Below are 13,858 nucleotides of genomic sequence, written 5' to 3' on the forward strand. Positions count from 1 at the left end.
GATCATCAGAATGTAAAATCATCTATGGGTGCTTTGAAAGCTCAGCTGATGTTCAAGTGTCACGTTGATTGAGTCGTAATGTCGTACACCAGATCATTTCTAGCTTTCTGCGATTGATAGGAACTGCCGTAGCTTCAGAACCCGTTAATGCTGGTCCTGCTAATTCTTATGTCAACGCTTTCAAGTATTTCAATAGTATAATTGTAGTATTGAGTGTGCTTCCCTCCTCAGGCACATTCATTCTAATAGTGCTTTATAAAATACGGAACCGTTTCTGCTAGGCAAACATAGAAATACATTATAGCGCGCGAGAAAAAAGAAACTGGATGGGCCCAGAGCTAATCTCAAGTACGAAGACCGCTGGACATATGGCCAATAAACATCGGGTTCTTCCTGGAAAAAAAAACAAGAAAAGAAAAGAAAAGAAAAAGGCACGCCTTTTTTAATCCAATTCCTGGCGCAAAGGCTAAGCAAAGCGGGAGAAACGAATGGAGAACGATATTCAGGAAAACCAAGAGAGGAGGGAAAGGAAGGGGAGGGAGGAGGGGGGGGGGTGGGGGAGGGGAGACAATGACAGACAGACAAAATAATATAAACCCCATCGAACTCCTACCATCATGACGAAAAAATAACGCCCCATGATCCCCAAACCCAAAGAAGAAGAAAAAAAAGTAGGCTACAGATTAGTGCGGGGTGGTAGTGGTAGCTGTAGCAGTAATATAGTGGAGGAAGAAGTGGGGTTAGGCAGGTATAATTTGATTCCTTCCTTTTGCCTTCTTTTCTTTGCTTATTTATTTCCGAAGCGATCCCACCCTTGACGGCTCCTTAACCGAGCCGGGCATGACGTTTTGGAATTCGACTCTATCTATATTATCAAAAGAAATACGTATTAGTTGACCATTGCCATACAGGATATAGTAGCAGTATTCGCCGTAGTATATGTCTATAAACGAAAGCGCTTACCCTTTTCCGAATCAAAAACAACAGTAATATCATCATGCTCCCCCGGATACTCCGGCATGTCCAGACACACAAAGCCCGCGGTGGGATCGTCGGCAGGTTGTTTGGGAAGGGCAAATTTGGCATCGACGATCTTGACACCAAACTTGCCGGAGCGGTGGTTGAAGCTCTCGAAGATGTCCGTGCTCTTCAGCACGAAATTCATGCATTTGCCGTGGCTGAAGTCGTCGTGGAAGAAGGCGGCGAGCTGCACGATTTTCTCCTGCCTCAGCACTTGGAGACGCACTCTGCTCGCTTCCCATTTCTTGTAGATGGGGACGACCATTCGTCTTCGGGAGATTGTGAATACTGACGCGAAGCTATTTTGATTGGTTGCGGTTAGTTAGGAAGCTTTAAGCATGGAGGTTTGGGGCAGGTGGAGCTTTTAGCGGGTGGAGTTACTGCTTACCCGTCGAAAAGAACTTTAAAGTTTGTAATGGCTTTCTGGAATCTATGGAGATCTAGAAACGTGGGAAAACGTCAATACCACGCCAAAGTGAAATGTGAAACCGAAGGCCCCTCAACTATATTTACCAACCTTGCACAGATGAAAAATTATACCGCCGAACCACAGAACTCGTCTGGGCTAACTTTAAAAGATTCGTCATACCGCCCACGGTTTCCTTGGGGACCAAATTATCCGCCACGGAAATACCCAAATCCAGTTGGGGTGGTCTAAGAATACTCATAATGGTGGGGATGGTGACATCGAGAGCAATCTTAAGCTCTCCAGGACCTAGAGATAGGAATCTCATATCAGCACTCCCACCTAAAGAAATAACTACATAAAAATGCTGCTTAGTACATACCAATATTAATTCTATCCGTCGCCGATCCCCAATTTGAGGTCACGAAAACACGCAGATGCTCAGATAGCACTGTCGAACTGTATCCATGAGTAGATTGTAAAGAGGAGCCTCCATTATTAATCACTGTGGCAGACGGCGAGGAGAATTGCAAATGTACAATGGGTTTCGAGATGCCATTCCCATCCGGGAGCTGTTCTATCGAGAACGCCCGCATGGGAAGGTCTGGCGTCTTCACCTCGTCCTGCAAAGGAGTGATGCCAAGGAGTAGCGAGTGTAATTTGGCGCGCTGATCTTGTTCGTGGAACGTTAACAACATAGAGCGGTTCCTGCCGCTACCTTCTTGCGGTATCTTGATGAGAAGCGCGGGAGCACCATCCTCTCCTCGTAGATAGCCAAAAACAATGGGTGTCCCATTGCCGAGCTCGTGGGAAATACTGCTGAGTGTCTTTACCTTGGGGCTTGTCACTGCCATAAACCGGAACCCTCTGTGGGCTTTTCGTGTGCCGGTCCCCTCCGTTAGCGTTACGGCTTTCTCGAACAGGCGTATTCGACATCGCGGGCTTGGTTCAGCAGGGAACGCTTTGTTGGGACCGGAGTCCACGTATTGGAATACTTTTAGGACATCCTCGAAAAGTAACGTTTCACCAGCTTCTGGCTGTAAGTTTTCCTCGGTTTTATGGGTATATTCCACAATTTTCCAAATCATTTTGAAGTCCGCTTGATCAAACTGGATATCCAATTCGAAACCACGAGGCAGTCGAATCCGCATCGAGTTAGTTCTCAGCTGCCAGTCTACATCTGCCCATGTGGGACCAAGCTTCTTATCTCCCTGGATCATTATATTAACAAGTTCGTTTTGGCTCGTAATCGATACGAGTACATTCCAGTCACTTCGATCTCGAATAATAGATAGAACACACGGAATCGCAAATTGTTGAGAATCATCTTCGCTCGAGCTTAGGTATGCCTCTACGAACATCCTACCATAACAAAAATAACGACTGGAATCTCCCAATGGCATGACGTCGCTAATGTCCGTCGTCTTTCTCGCTATATCCATGAGCATAGATCGCGTTACCTGGCCGGAGAGAACTGCAGAAATGTCAGGCGCAAAGAAAGGGTACCGGACCCATATTGTCGTGTCGATTCCCCGGGAGAGATGAACATGTTCCATGGCTGCTGGGAGGATATTATTTCGCTTCATCAATATCGCCAACGCGCGTAGATGGCTGAGAGTTGCATGACGAACGCTCATTAAGCTGCTCAACCTTTGATCGCCAGCAGTTGCGGTTACCGCAATCAAAGTGTCTAGACTCATATTTCCGAATCGGGACAGCTCCGGATGACCGGGAACAATGTGCTCAGTAATCCACCATGTTTTGGCCAAATTGAGCACTCCCTGACAGGTTCTATCAGCGTCGGACGGAGAATTCCCTCCACCATTTGAGGGCTGAGGACGTATGGATGCTTCGACATCGGACCTGCCCTTTAAGAACCACCATACGCTCGCCCTGATCCATTCGGACAAAGACGTTTCCATAGATGGCTTAACGCTCTCAGCAGCATCGCTAAAAATATCATTGTATTGCGCAGCTCGTGCAGTAAAATCAGCCAGGGCGTCATTGCTCACGGCATTGGCAGCGGACCTCCATGATTTCTTCAATGGAGAATGGTTTTCAGTTCGGTGAGGATCATTATTGAAAGAACTTTCGGGAGACGGTCGTCCTTTTTCAGGTTCACAATCCGGTTCTGTGCAGGAAGATTTCAAATAAGGTGGAGGTGGGGTTTCTGGATACGAGCAGGGAGAATTGTGTGTATTTACAGGACTGTTCGATACATTGGTATCCTGCCAGTTGGATTTGGTTTTGTTAGGTAGAGCAGATAAGACGCTTCCCCAAAAGTCATATTTAGCAGCAGCGGCTGGTTCTTGAGGCATGTCCAGTGATAGATTCGACGTAGCAGACGGGCGGAGAGGGAGGACGGTTTCTTGAGAGGGTTGAGAATCCAGCTCATCTGGATCCGTAGGAGAATCAGTTCGCGTAGCTTTCTGTAATGCTAAACCTTCCTCAACTCGCATCCTAGCCCGAACGCGGTGCGCAAAGGAATTCGGATCTCCAGAGTCCCTCAATGATAGACGAGCCCCTCTCGCACTATGTGGCTCCAGGGATAATAAGAAATCCAATTCGTGTGCACTCTTCATCATTTTAAGCTTCTCCCGACGATCCTCCGCAGGATAGCCTTGTCCTGGATAGGCTCCAGGCCAATGTGTAGAGTCCGAGGTTGAACCGTATGGATCTGCATTCTCAAATTGGGAATGTGACCCATCTGCGGCATTGGAAGCGGACGAGTGCGACCTCGAACGATAGAGAAGTACATCCTTTGTTGGTAGATCAGCTTCTTCCCCCCCTTCCCCGATGACCTCTGGACCATCGTTCGAAAACGTCACCTTTAAACCTTTGTTACGGCGCCTCTTCCCTTGGGTGCTTATCGGAGTCGCACCAGTTGCGGTTTTAGCGTCAATGGAGGGACGAGAGGGAGATCGGCTGGAGATGTCGCCAGCTTCGGGCCATCGCTGCGAAACGGCAAGATTGAGACGGGGAGCAACCGGGGTACCTGTTGGTGATTTTTGATGTGGGTGATGAAGAGAGTGATATGATGGCGAGCGCCGTTGCTCTGCTTGTTGGCGTAGTTGATGATGGTGATGATGTTGTTGTTGTTGTTGTTGTTGTTGTTGTTGGTCAAGGCGGCAGGATTGTTGGGGTGGTTTGGCGGGGACTTGTGGAGCGGAGGCGGAAGACGAAATGGATGGTCGGGACGATTGGAGCGGAGAGCGGTGGGAACCTAGGAAATCATAGACCTGCTCATCGATAGATGCCTTTGGGGTCTTGTCTTTGGCGAACAATTTGCCGCGCCATTTGCGGGCTTTGGATTCAGCAGCTCCGGCAAGAGAGCCATTCTGTGGAGATTCAACGACCATGCTCGACAACGAGGGGAGCGGCGGGGAGGATAACGGCAGTAGCAGGAGGAGCAGCAGCAGTAGCAACCACAACACAGACACCTACAGGCAGAATTGGATGTGGATAAGCAAACATCGGACGGAGCAGGAGACGCCAACAGCGGTCGACACAAAGCGACAAGTCAGGGACAGTTGTTCGCAGGACGTGTGGGTGTCAAACGAGTCGGGGATCCGTAAGCAGGCTCTCACGTGCAACGCGGGTGTGGATGAAACAGTAAAATTACCGCCGAAGAAGATCGACAAGGGGCCTAATGAAGTGGCTCGTGTGAAGAAGAGATACAAGAAGAAATACCAACAGAGAGACAGAGTCAGAGAAAGAAAGAGAAAGAGGGAAGTGTGAGGTAGCAGTCAATCAATGGATGCAACACCGTGTCTGGGTCAGAGTTGAAATGCGTGAGGTCGTGAGGGCTTGAGTGTGTCTTCTGTGTTTGTTGACTGCGTGGCTCTGTTTCTCAGGTTCTTGGCAGGCTGTCTGGGGATACCAGGCAAGGCGGGGGACGGGGCTGGGTGTCGCCTGCGATTGGCCGTGGCGGCGGGGCAGCCTGCGTTGCCACGGGCCTTGGTCAGCCCTAGCCTTTAATTAAGCGGAAGGGAGGGTGCTGGATGTTCGGGGCCGGTTGTGGACTGGCTGCCACTGATGTTTGCCCGCAGCTGCCGAGGAATCAAGACCTCTTAGCAAGTGATGGTGTACGCAGCGTATCTTCAACCACCTCTGCCCAGGGTATGCTCCAACGCCTTCTTCGGGGTTCACTTTTCCTCCCAGGGCTGAGGTGTGCAGGCATCCTATTCTCTGGCGCTCCCTTCCCTTGGCACGAAAATGATCCTTGTTGCCGCTATATGAAGGTTTTTTTAAGTTCAAGTTTTAGTTTCAACCACTCAATCCTCCATACGACATTCTGTAGTCTTGAGAGCACTTACGCCGTATACTTCGTCTGCGTTTGTATCTGCTGTTACCCGAATGGAGTAATTGTTTTCATCACAGATACGTCGATGTTGTATACGTCTAAGAACCTGCCCAGGGAGGGGCCTGGTTGATCACCATCATTAATATAAATTCTGCCTGGCATCGGGCATTTATTCTAGCATACATACTCTTGTGTGCCCTGCCCTGCCCCCCTTTAATTACCGACCGCCTCCGGTCGCTTCTACCACAAAACTTTTACCTCTTATATTCCCACAGTATGCAGAGCTCTTTTTGTGCAAGCGTTTAAAAGCTTGTAAGATTGTTCGATCCCAACTTGGGATGAAGAACCACATCTATAACAACCGGAGAAATTAACAACCTACCAAACTTTAAATCTGCTAACCTTTCTTTGATATACTGCGTACAATCGCTTGCCACGGCATACACGGTCATGGTGTCTCCGTGAAAATCTCAGTCTTCTACAAAACCATTTCGTCAATTTCCCTGTCCAGGCCGGCAGTCCTTTGGCTACCGTCGTTGCTCTGTCATATGTCGTTTACCTTGTGCTTGTACCATGATCCTTGCTGCTGCTGCTGCTGACATTGACATGCACTTTCATGATTGAGTGTTATTTCGGGGACTATGGAACAGATTATGTGTGCGTCTTATTTTTGAGAGCTGTGTAGAGCTTAGGGGCGGGTACCAGTGGGTGTCTGTGTTGTGATGCGATATCTGTTGTTTTCTCTTCGTCAGGGTAAAGCAGAATAGAACAACCCCATAGCAGAGGATGAGAACGCGTTGGAAGGATGGGGAGAGAGGCAGGATCCATAATGCCTTTCATGCATGAACATCAGAATCTCCACTACGGAGAGGACAATGGCTGAGAACACCCTTTCCGTCAATATGAAATTTCACGCATTGAGAAGTATGGCCGTAGAGCGCCCGATTCCCAAGAACCGTGAATGTGATCCCAATGGCGCTCTATTGTAAAGGGCAGAAATGAACAGTTCATTGGTCAAACACGCCATATCCAAAACGTCTGCATGTATTCCGATGATTGAAAATAGCTCCAGCGAATACTCTAAACAGTATCAAAAATCAGAGTCTTCAGTCTCGTTCCCTCTAATCAGGGAATCTGTAGCATTTAACAAAAAAAATTCCTCAGTCAAACCCAGCACGAGATTCTAAAGAATAGTGATCACTGTGTATCTCAATGAACACGTGGCTCTCAGGGTTATGTCAAAGATGACATAACAGCTGATTTTACAGGCTCTGGTCTGACTCCGGCTCAATGAGTATCATTGGGAGCAGCAAACCAACGGATTCTGACAGGTCGAACTGGGCGGAAGGGACATGACATTTTGGTGGAATGGGGTATCATATAACCCCCCAGTTCGAGGCCCTCGAGAATTTAGGGCTATCCGTCTACGTAGCATGTAGACAAACAAGGTCAACCATTTTTCTGGGTGGGCAGGAATGTTGAAATCCAAAAATCTTTTGAGGAAATTCAAACTCGCACATCATATCGAGGAGGGCCTTCCTTCAGGCTTATATATCAAACTAGCCGGGTACAGCGAGTCCATCCTAACCAAGATGAGCGAGGGGGATATTACCTTAATCTAATCTAGCCCGTGGATGAGTGACCTGTAGGGCATGATGATGATTGCTTCATCCCACCAAGTTTTCATCCTGTAGCAAAAGTCGTTGTCCAGGTTCAGGAAAGCCCTTGACTCATGAAGTGGCCAGCGAAGTTGGAAATGTTATGTTCTCAATTTGTCATGTGTTTCTCAGGGGGTTAAATGGAAGCATGGCTGCTGGGCTTTTTGAAAAATGGCGTTGATAAATTGTTCGTTATGTTGTACGCCGTAGTTAGCCTTACTTACCTCAAACTGACCCATCCTCAAAGCTTCTGAAACTGTCCTAGCTAGTTAGGAACTAGTTTTGAACCTGGATATTCATGTTCGTCAAATTAGCTTTTTGAATTCTGATAAGTGAGGCTAGCCTCGAATTGAAGGAAAGCTCGGACAATTCATGCAATATATGCATTGAGCTGGGCCTGGGCTGTTCAAACTGATGCCATGTTTTATCCGCGTGGTGGTTGCAAGATCACAGCGGCCAGGCCAGGCCACGCCATGCCGATATCAATAGGAGGAAGAGAGCTAGGGGCCAACTCAGGCGAAGAGGCTGGGTCCATCCAGTTGAAATATGGCCAATCGATTAAATCTCAATCTCCAGCGCTTTAATGCATGGTGGACGAAAAGGTAATCTTCTGCCGTCACATGCTTTGAATGATGGTCGAGTTGTCCACAGCTCAAGGATGTAAATGACCGGCAGGATCTAGGACAAAAATTTTCTCTGGAAAGATCCATGGGTGATAATAATATTATTATTATTATTAATTGATGTGAAACGTAATGCCGTATAGTTACTCAATCTGGGAAGATTTACGAATTGGGGACGAGTAGTGCACATTTATGCGAAGGTCATATTACGACGATGGGCGTTGTCATCCTAATTGAGCGGGACATGATGAGGATTTCATGTTCATTTGAGCCATATGTTCATAAGGACTTCGCATTAAGAGTTTTAAAACTATTTTCTGCAGGTTTTTGGAATGCTTTTCTTGTTTCAACACAAAATCCCGCCCATGAAGCGGGACATTATTTACAGGGATAAATAGAATACATTGTAAGTTGTTTGTACAGTCAAGCACAGTACATGATGTACTCCGTACCTGCGGAACATGAAGCCCTCAGTCTATAGCAGAGCAGATACTGAGGTCGGCTGCCTGCTCAGCGTACCAAAGCGCTGACAGAAATGCGCTATGGATTGGGTATGGGAGCTCATCCCAGTGATTGAAAGGGACGTCTGTCAAGTAGTGACGATCGGTTGTGGACGAAAAGGTGAGCAATGGGACGACGAAACCTGGGTATACATCAGGCACGACTGGACGAAGATGGTGGAATTATAAACCAAGTCCAGGATATGGTCCCTGACTGACCCCGCACATTTAACGAGAATTAAATTTACCCCTCGTAGGGAGGGTTTTCATCGGGAAAACATTCGGCTCCTGAAGGCTAATCTCGTGATTGTGAAGAATTGAGCATGCGTCCCTTTTTCAATTGAAAAGCAAAGTCATCATCGAAATCATATCGAATGAAACGATTCGAGAGCACGAAGACACCTGAGTATACCTGTCCAAGGTCAACCTGGTCATCATTTAAACCCTTGAATTGTCAGCAAGCTTTAGGACAAAGGCTGTGAGGGATTCTTGTCAATACTAGTTAATGAAGCAGGCAGGTGTTATACCGGCCATGAATTAATTGGGGAGATATGATGTTTGAACCTGTGCAATATCCACAAAGTCGGTTGGCAACAAACCATTGTATTGCCGCTCATGTATGGAACTAGTCTCCGTCGAGTGTAGTCTGTACCGAAATCTCAGAAAAGCTGGACATTGTGACAGTCGACGAATTTGGCGGGATGAGTCAAATCAACCTCCAGGAGACCAGGGTCAACAGCATCAGAGGTAAACTCCTGGCTCCTTTGATGTTTTCGATGCGCCTGGCCGTGGAAGCCCTGCGAGCAGCGCAGAGTAAGTACGTGGATTACTTTTGGCGGTTCCCTCAGGGGCCAAGATGCCAAAAAGTTGAACACGACACCTAAAAAAAGAACTGTGGCCCATGGGGCTATTGCAAGCAGCCACCAGGAACTTTTCTGAGTGGCGTTGGATTTGGCTTTTTACGCATGGAAAATAACTGGTCAACAATTGGTTTACTGCGTATGTAAATGGATACGCAGACCTGTCAAGCCATGGGTAACTAACTAGGCAAATTTTGCTGATAGTTATTATGATGCAGCGTAAGTTCTGTCAGCGATGAGGAATACTCATTCACCAGGATCTCAGCGGGTCGATAAGCCGATCGGGGATCACCAACACACAAAACTGACCAAAATCGAGTGGCTGTGCCCCACCAGAGTGGCCTGACATTGGTTGATAACGAAACTGGCTGATGTGATCGGGATCTCTGCGAAGACATTGGTGAGACGAGCATGCTGTGGACGGAAACGAAAAAGAGCCTCAAAATCATTAGCTGGTATTGGCAAGGATGAATTGTTGTCTTATTGACCACGACGGCCGCTGCATATTTGATCGTGGCGCATTCTCGTATTGACTTGAGAGTTTAGGGAACAAGGAGCGAGAGAGTTGAAGCCTGAAGGATGTTAAGGTTCTTACGCCGCCCCAATTCCAACCAGAACGTGGAGGGAGCTTTCGCAACGTTCACAACGGCGTAGACTGAATGCTCATTGTTGGACGTTTTTTCCAGAGTAAGGGAAACACGTAGAAGCTGGGTTATCATAGCTATGTATTCCTGATGCTGCTCGCTGCTATTTGAAATCCAACACGCACAGGCTGGCGATATGGTGATAGGGGCGACAGAAGCCCATATCTCTCAATGGTGATAGGCTCCGGCTCGTTTCCCAGTTTAGCGCAATCCTGGGTCCGCCGGCACCATGATTATTATTGTTTTGCCTGACTGTCATGTCAATCTTCTTGTTTTGCCCGGTCATCACATTTCTCTTATGCCTCGATATTTTGATAACGGTCGCTGAAAAGATCAAAAAAGACAAGAGAATAAAAAAATTATTTGAAAATTTTCCATCGCTACCTATTACTAATCTTTGAACCATCTATTCATTCCCCGAGGAGGTTGCCGGACAGCAGCATGCTTCAACCCGTATAATCGTTTTCGACGCTCTACTCAACGAGCCCTTCATCCACCCGTCTACCTCCTTCACCCCTCCAATTCCACAACCCGTAAGCCATTGCAGGATTGCATTCCGTCCAGTTGGTATTATCGTGCGGCGTGGTGCAGGATCATCGTCGTCGTTAAAGGTTGACAGGCACTTTTCATTATCCTGCGGTGGGGGAAGCAACTTCTGATTAAGCGCATATTTGTTTTGGATATTGTCGGGGTTTGTGGATCGAATAATTGCCCAGGTAGGAGGAAGGGCTGTCCTCCACTTGGAGGCTGCCTCGTTTATTCTGGGTGGCCGTAATGGGGAGGGTTGCTGCGGTATCGGACGATCATACGCCATATTGCCTATGTTCTTTGAAGAAATGCTCGATAGCCGGGAACTTCGAACTGAAGCGGAAACAGAGACGGGGGCGGGAACAGCTCTACCAATGCGCAAATGCGGACCACTGTGTTAAGAAGCGGATGGTGCCCCAGGATTACGGGAAAGGGAATCGTCCACGACGAGGGGGAAGAATCGCAGGGCAGAATGGGCGTTCGATAATATTCTTGATATCAATATTCATCGCACTTCTCACGCCTCGCCGCGCCAATGGAGCGTTCGTCAACTTTGAAAATTGTCTCCCCCCGTCCATCGTCCACTCAGACCCTCTCCAGCTCCAGTTCAAGCCGATGTATGTCTGGGCTGTGTTGGACATCACTTCGGAGGCCAGAAATCTGAATGTGACAGTGTATGGGAATGTTACTGGAATTGCAACCCAAGAACCCTATCCTCCTCCCGATTCTCCTAGCTGGTCTGATCCAAATAGCACCGTTGGGAAGATCGTTGACGTGGATGTTAAGAATAATATGTTCTCCACGCTTTTTTCAAGATTCGAGGTCCTCAGCTATTCTCCATACGTTGCCCCGGCTGAACGATTTTGTGATTCTTTGATCCAGGGAGAGTGTCCCCTAGGCCCTGTTTTTGGTTCAAATGGGTATGAATTCCTTCCAACGAAGCGATACTTATTTTCCGCCTGACATTTGTCTTGCATAAATTTTCATTGACACTGACTTTCCTGAATAGAACTCCACCCGAATTACGAGCTTTTTCCGTTGCCCATGACTTATTCTCCTCCTATTCTTTCACGGCCATAACACCCGTACTTAGAGCAACAGCTGGTGATGCTGCTCGGTCTCAGATTCTTTGTGTATCTGCTGAAATTACGCCTGTCTTAGGACCAACACTAAATGACGTCCTTAGATATATCACCCTTGCCATTCTCATTCTAGTGGCGATTGCGACGATATCCGCAGCCATGTTCAGTCCATGGGGTTCTTTGGATCTGTTTCGTTGGACTTCCAATTACGGACGAGACGAGGATTTGCTGCGACTTGTTACCCCAGGATTCGCCGACTGTCTCCAGTATATTCAATTTGTGATTCTAACCGGATCTTTAACGTTGAATTACCCGGGATTCTATCAGCCGATTGTAAGCAGGGCAGGATGGTCTGTCCTTATGTTCAACCGAAGCTTTGTCAGCCATGGAAATGGCACAAATCCTAATCAGGACGGAATGTATGTTGTCAACGCAACCTATGGACTAGACCGAATGAGTCACCTGATCGGCATGTCGTCGGTCAAAGATATATGGTCTGGGATGGTAATTTGGCTTCTTGTGATTCTTGCATGTGTCGTTTTCATGATCCAGCTGGGATTCGGCCTACGGTGGCTACATCACCAAGTCACCCATGAACCAGAGGAAGACCTTCGCGCCAAAAATTTACCGTTCACCATGGGCAACGTTATTCGCATCGTCTTCAACTATTTCCTGCTGCCAATTGTATCATTATCTATGTTCCAGCTAGTAGCTACTCGCCAATCCCCTATTTCTACAGTGGCTTTGGCGGTTGTGCTGCTTGTTGGACTGGTTGGATTTGCTGCTTGGCTCTTAATTCTCATTACGCGAACGCGCCCACGCTCATATATGTTTGATGACCTTCCGACGGTTCTCCTTTATGGTTCTTTGTATAATACATTTTCCGATGGTGCCGCAGCTTTCTCTGTAGTATCCGTTCTTCTCACGTTCGTTCGTGGCATCGCGATCGGAGCCGTCCAACCTTCAGGGATTGCACAGATTGTGCTTCTAGCGATTTGTGAAGTTGTCCTTCTCCTGACGCTATCCGCATTCCGCCCCTTTCCGTCGCCAACATCTATGAACCTCTATCATGCGATTTTCTCCACCATCCGCTGTCTCACGATACTTCTGAGTGTTGTCTTCGTTCCATCGCTAAGTGTCGGCCACGCTGCAAGGGGCTGGATTGGTTACGTCATCCTTCTCCTGCATGGGATGGTTCTAGTCTTTGGATTCTTTTTGAATGCTATTCAGACCTTGGTTGAGGTACTCGCTCGGCTTGCTGGTGCTGGCGGTGAGGGCGGAGTGGAGGGTGGGGCGGCAAGAGGTGGCCTTGTAAAGGTGTGTATCTCGTTCGAAGTGACCCTTACATGCTCAAAGGCAGCTAGGATAATGTCCCTCAATGTATTGGGCTAATATCGTTAATTATATTATCGACAGGTCTTTGGAATGCGTCAGCTTTCTCGCAGAGTTCCGCGAGTGCCGCATCATGTCCCTCGCCACAGCGCGGCCTCAGAAGTACCGATCTTAGGCTCGGATGGAGGAAGAATGTCAAGCCATGTAGATGGTGACAGATCTCGGAGCTTTTCTGGCAGTTCAGCACTCTTGTTAAAACGTTCTGCGGCTACCGAGAACCGTGTGAGCGCTGGTTTCGAGGCGAGTAGTTTGTACGGAGGAGGCCATCATCACCAGAGAAGCGGGAGCGGACCGTACACTCCTACGACTACGGGAGGAATCTCACATTCCACATTCCCTGGCCAACATTCGGGAGGCAGCGGATCGCCGCACAGCGCTTTGGCTAGCGTAAAGCATACAGATAACATCGGTCCTTATTATCGGCCTCCGAGACATCGGCGAGCCACTTTAGACGGAATGTCGCCTAGCAGCCGCACCCACACCTCGTGGACTAGTGGTGATTGGACTAATCGACGGTCAGGCAGTCATATGGATGGCGAAGGGGCTGATACGAATGACGGTACCCCCGTCACCGGGAGCAGAACGCCTGTCCCAGCCTACCTTGCAACTCCTAGGGACGAGTCGGATGCGGATATGGACGAACCGGGCCGTTCAAGGACTGACTATGCTGTCCGGGAGGTAGACTTTTACTATCGCGTCCGGGGTCCTGCTCTTTCCCATTCCGCGACGCGAAAATTAAAAACTGGCCCTGCCGATCCGACAGGCCCGGTATCATCTGCCACAGGCTGGTTCCGGGAACTCTTCCGTGGTAAAACTCGAGAAAAAGGGAAAGGATTCGAAGT

The 13,858-nt window shown here is 48.2% G+C and overlaps 2 protein-coding genes across 2 annotated transcripts in view; one reads left to right on the plus strand and one right to left on the minus strand.

Annotated features, from left to right (window-relative positions):
- Window positions 1–791: 791 nt before the first annotated feature.
- On the minus strand, window positions 792–4,785 carry HCAG_04456 (conserved hypothetical protein; the record flags this gene model as incomplete). Its single annotated transcript, XM_001540566.1, has 7 exons — window positions 792–865; window positions 964–1,319; window positions 1,409–1,450; window positions 1,591–1,735; window positions 1,809–4,380; window positions 4,422–4,583; window positions 4,666–4,785. 7 exons carry the CDS (start codon window positions 4,783–4,785, stop codon window positions 792–794), a joined length of 3,471 nt encoding a protein of 1,156 aa, XP_001540616.1.
- A 6,165-nt stretch (window positions 4,786–10,950) lies between these two features.
- The window catches only part of HCAG_04457 (predicted protein), a gene marked incomplete at both ends in the record, with an annotated part of 3,985 nt that continues 1,077 nt past the window's right edge, over window positions 10,951–13,858 (plus strand). The window contains 3 exons of the mRNA XM_001540567.1: window positions 10,951–11,462; window positions 11,552–12,941; window positions 13,041–13,694. Coding sequence (XP_001540617.1) covers window positions 10,951–11,462; window positions 11,552–12,941; window positions 13,041–13,694 — 2,556 coding nt within the window. The remainder of the gene's footprint in view (window positions 11,463–11,551; window positions 12,942–13,040; window positions 13,695–13,858) is intronic.

This window comes from Histoplasma capsulatum, genomic scaffold (assembly GCF_000149585.1).
Source record: "Histoplasma capsulatum NAm1 scaffold_4 genomic scaffold, whole genome shotgun sequence".
Classification (NCBI taxonomy): Eukaryota; Fungi; Ascomycota; class Eurotiomycetes; order Onygenales; family Ajellomycetaceae; genus Histoplasma; species Histoplasma mississippiense.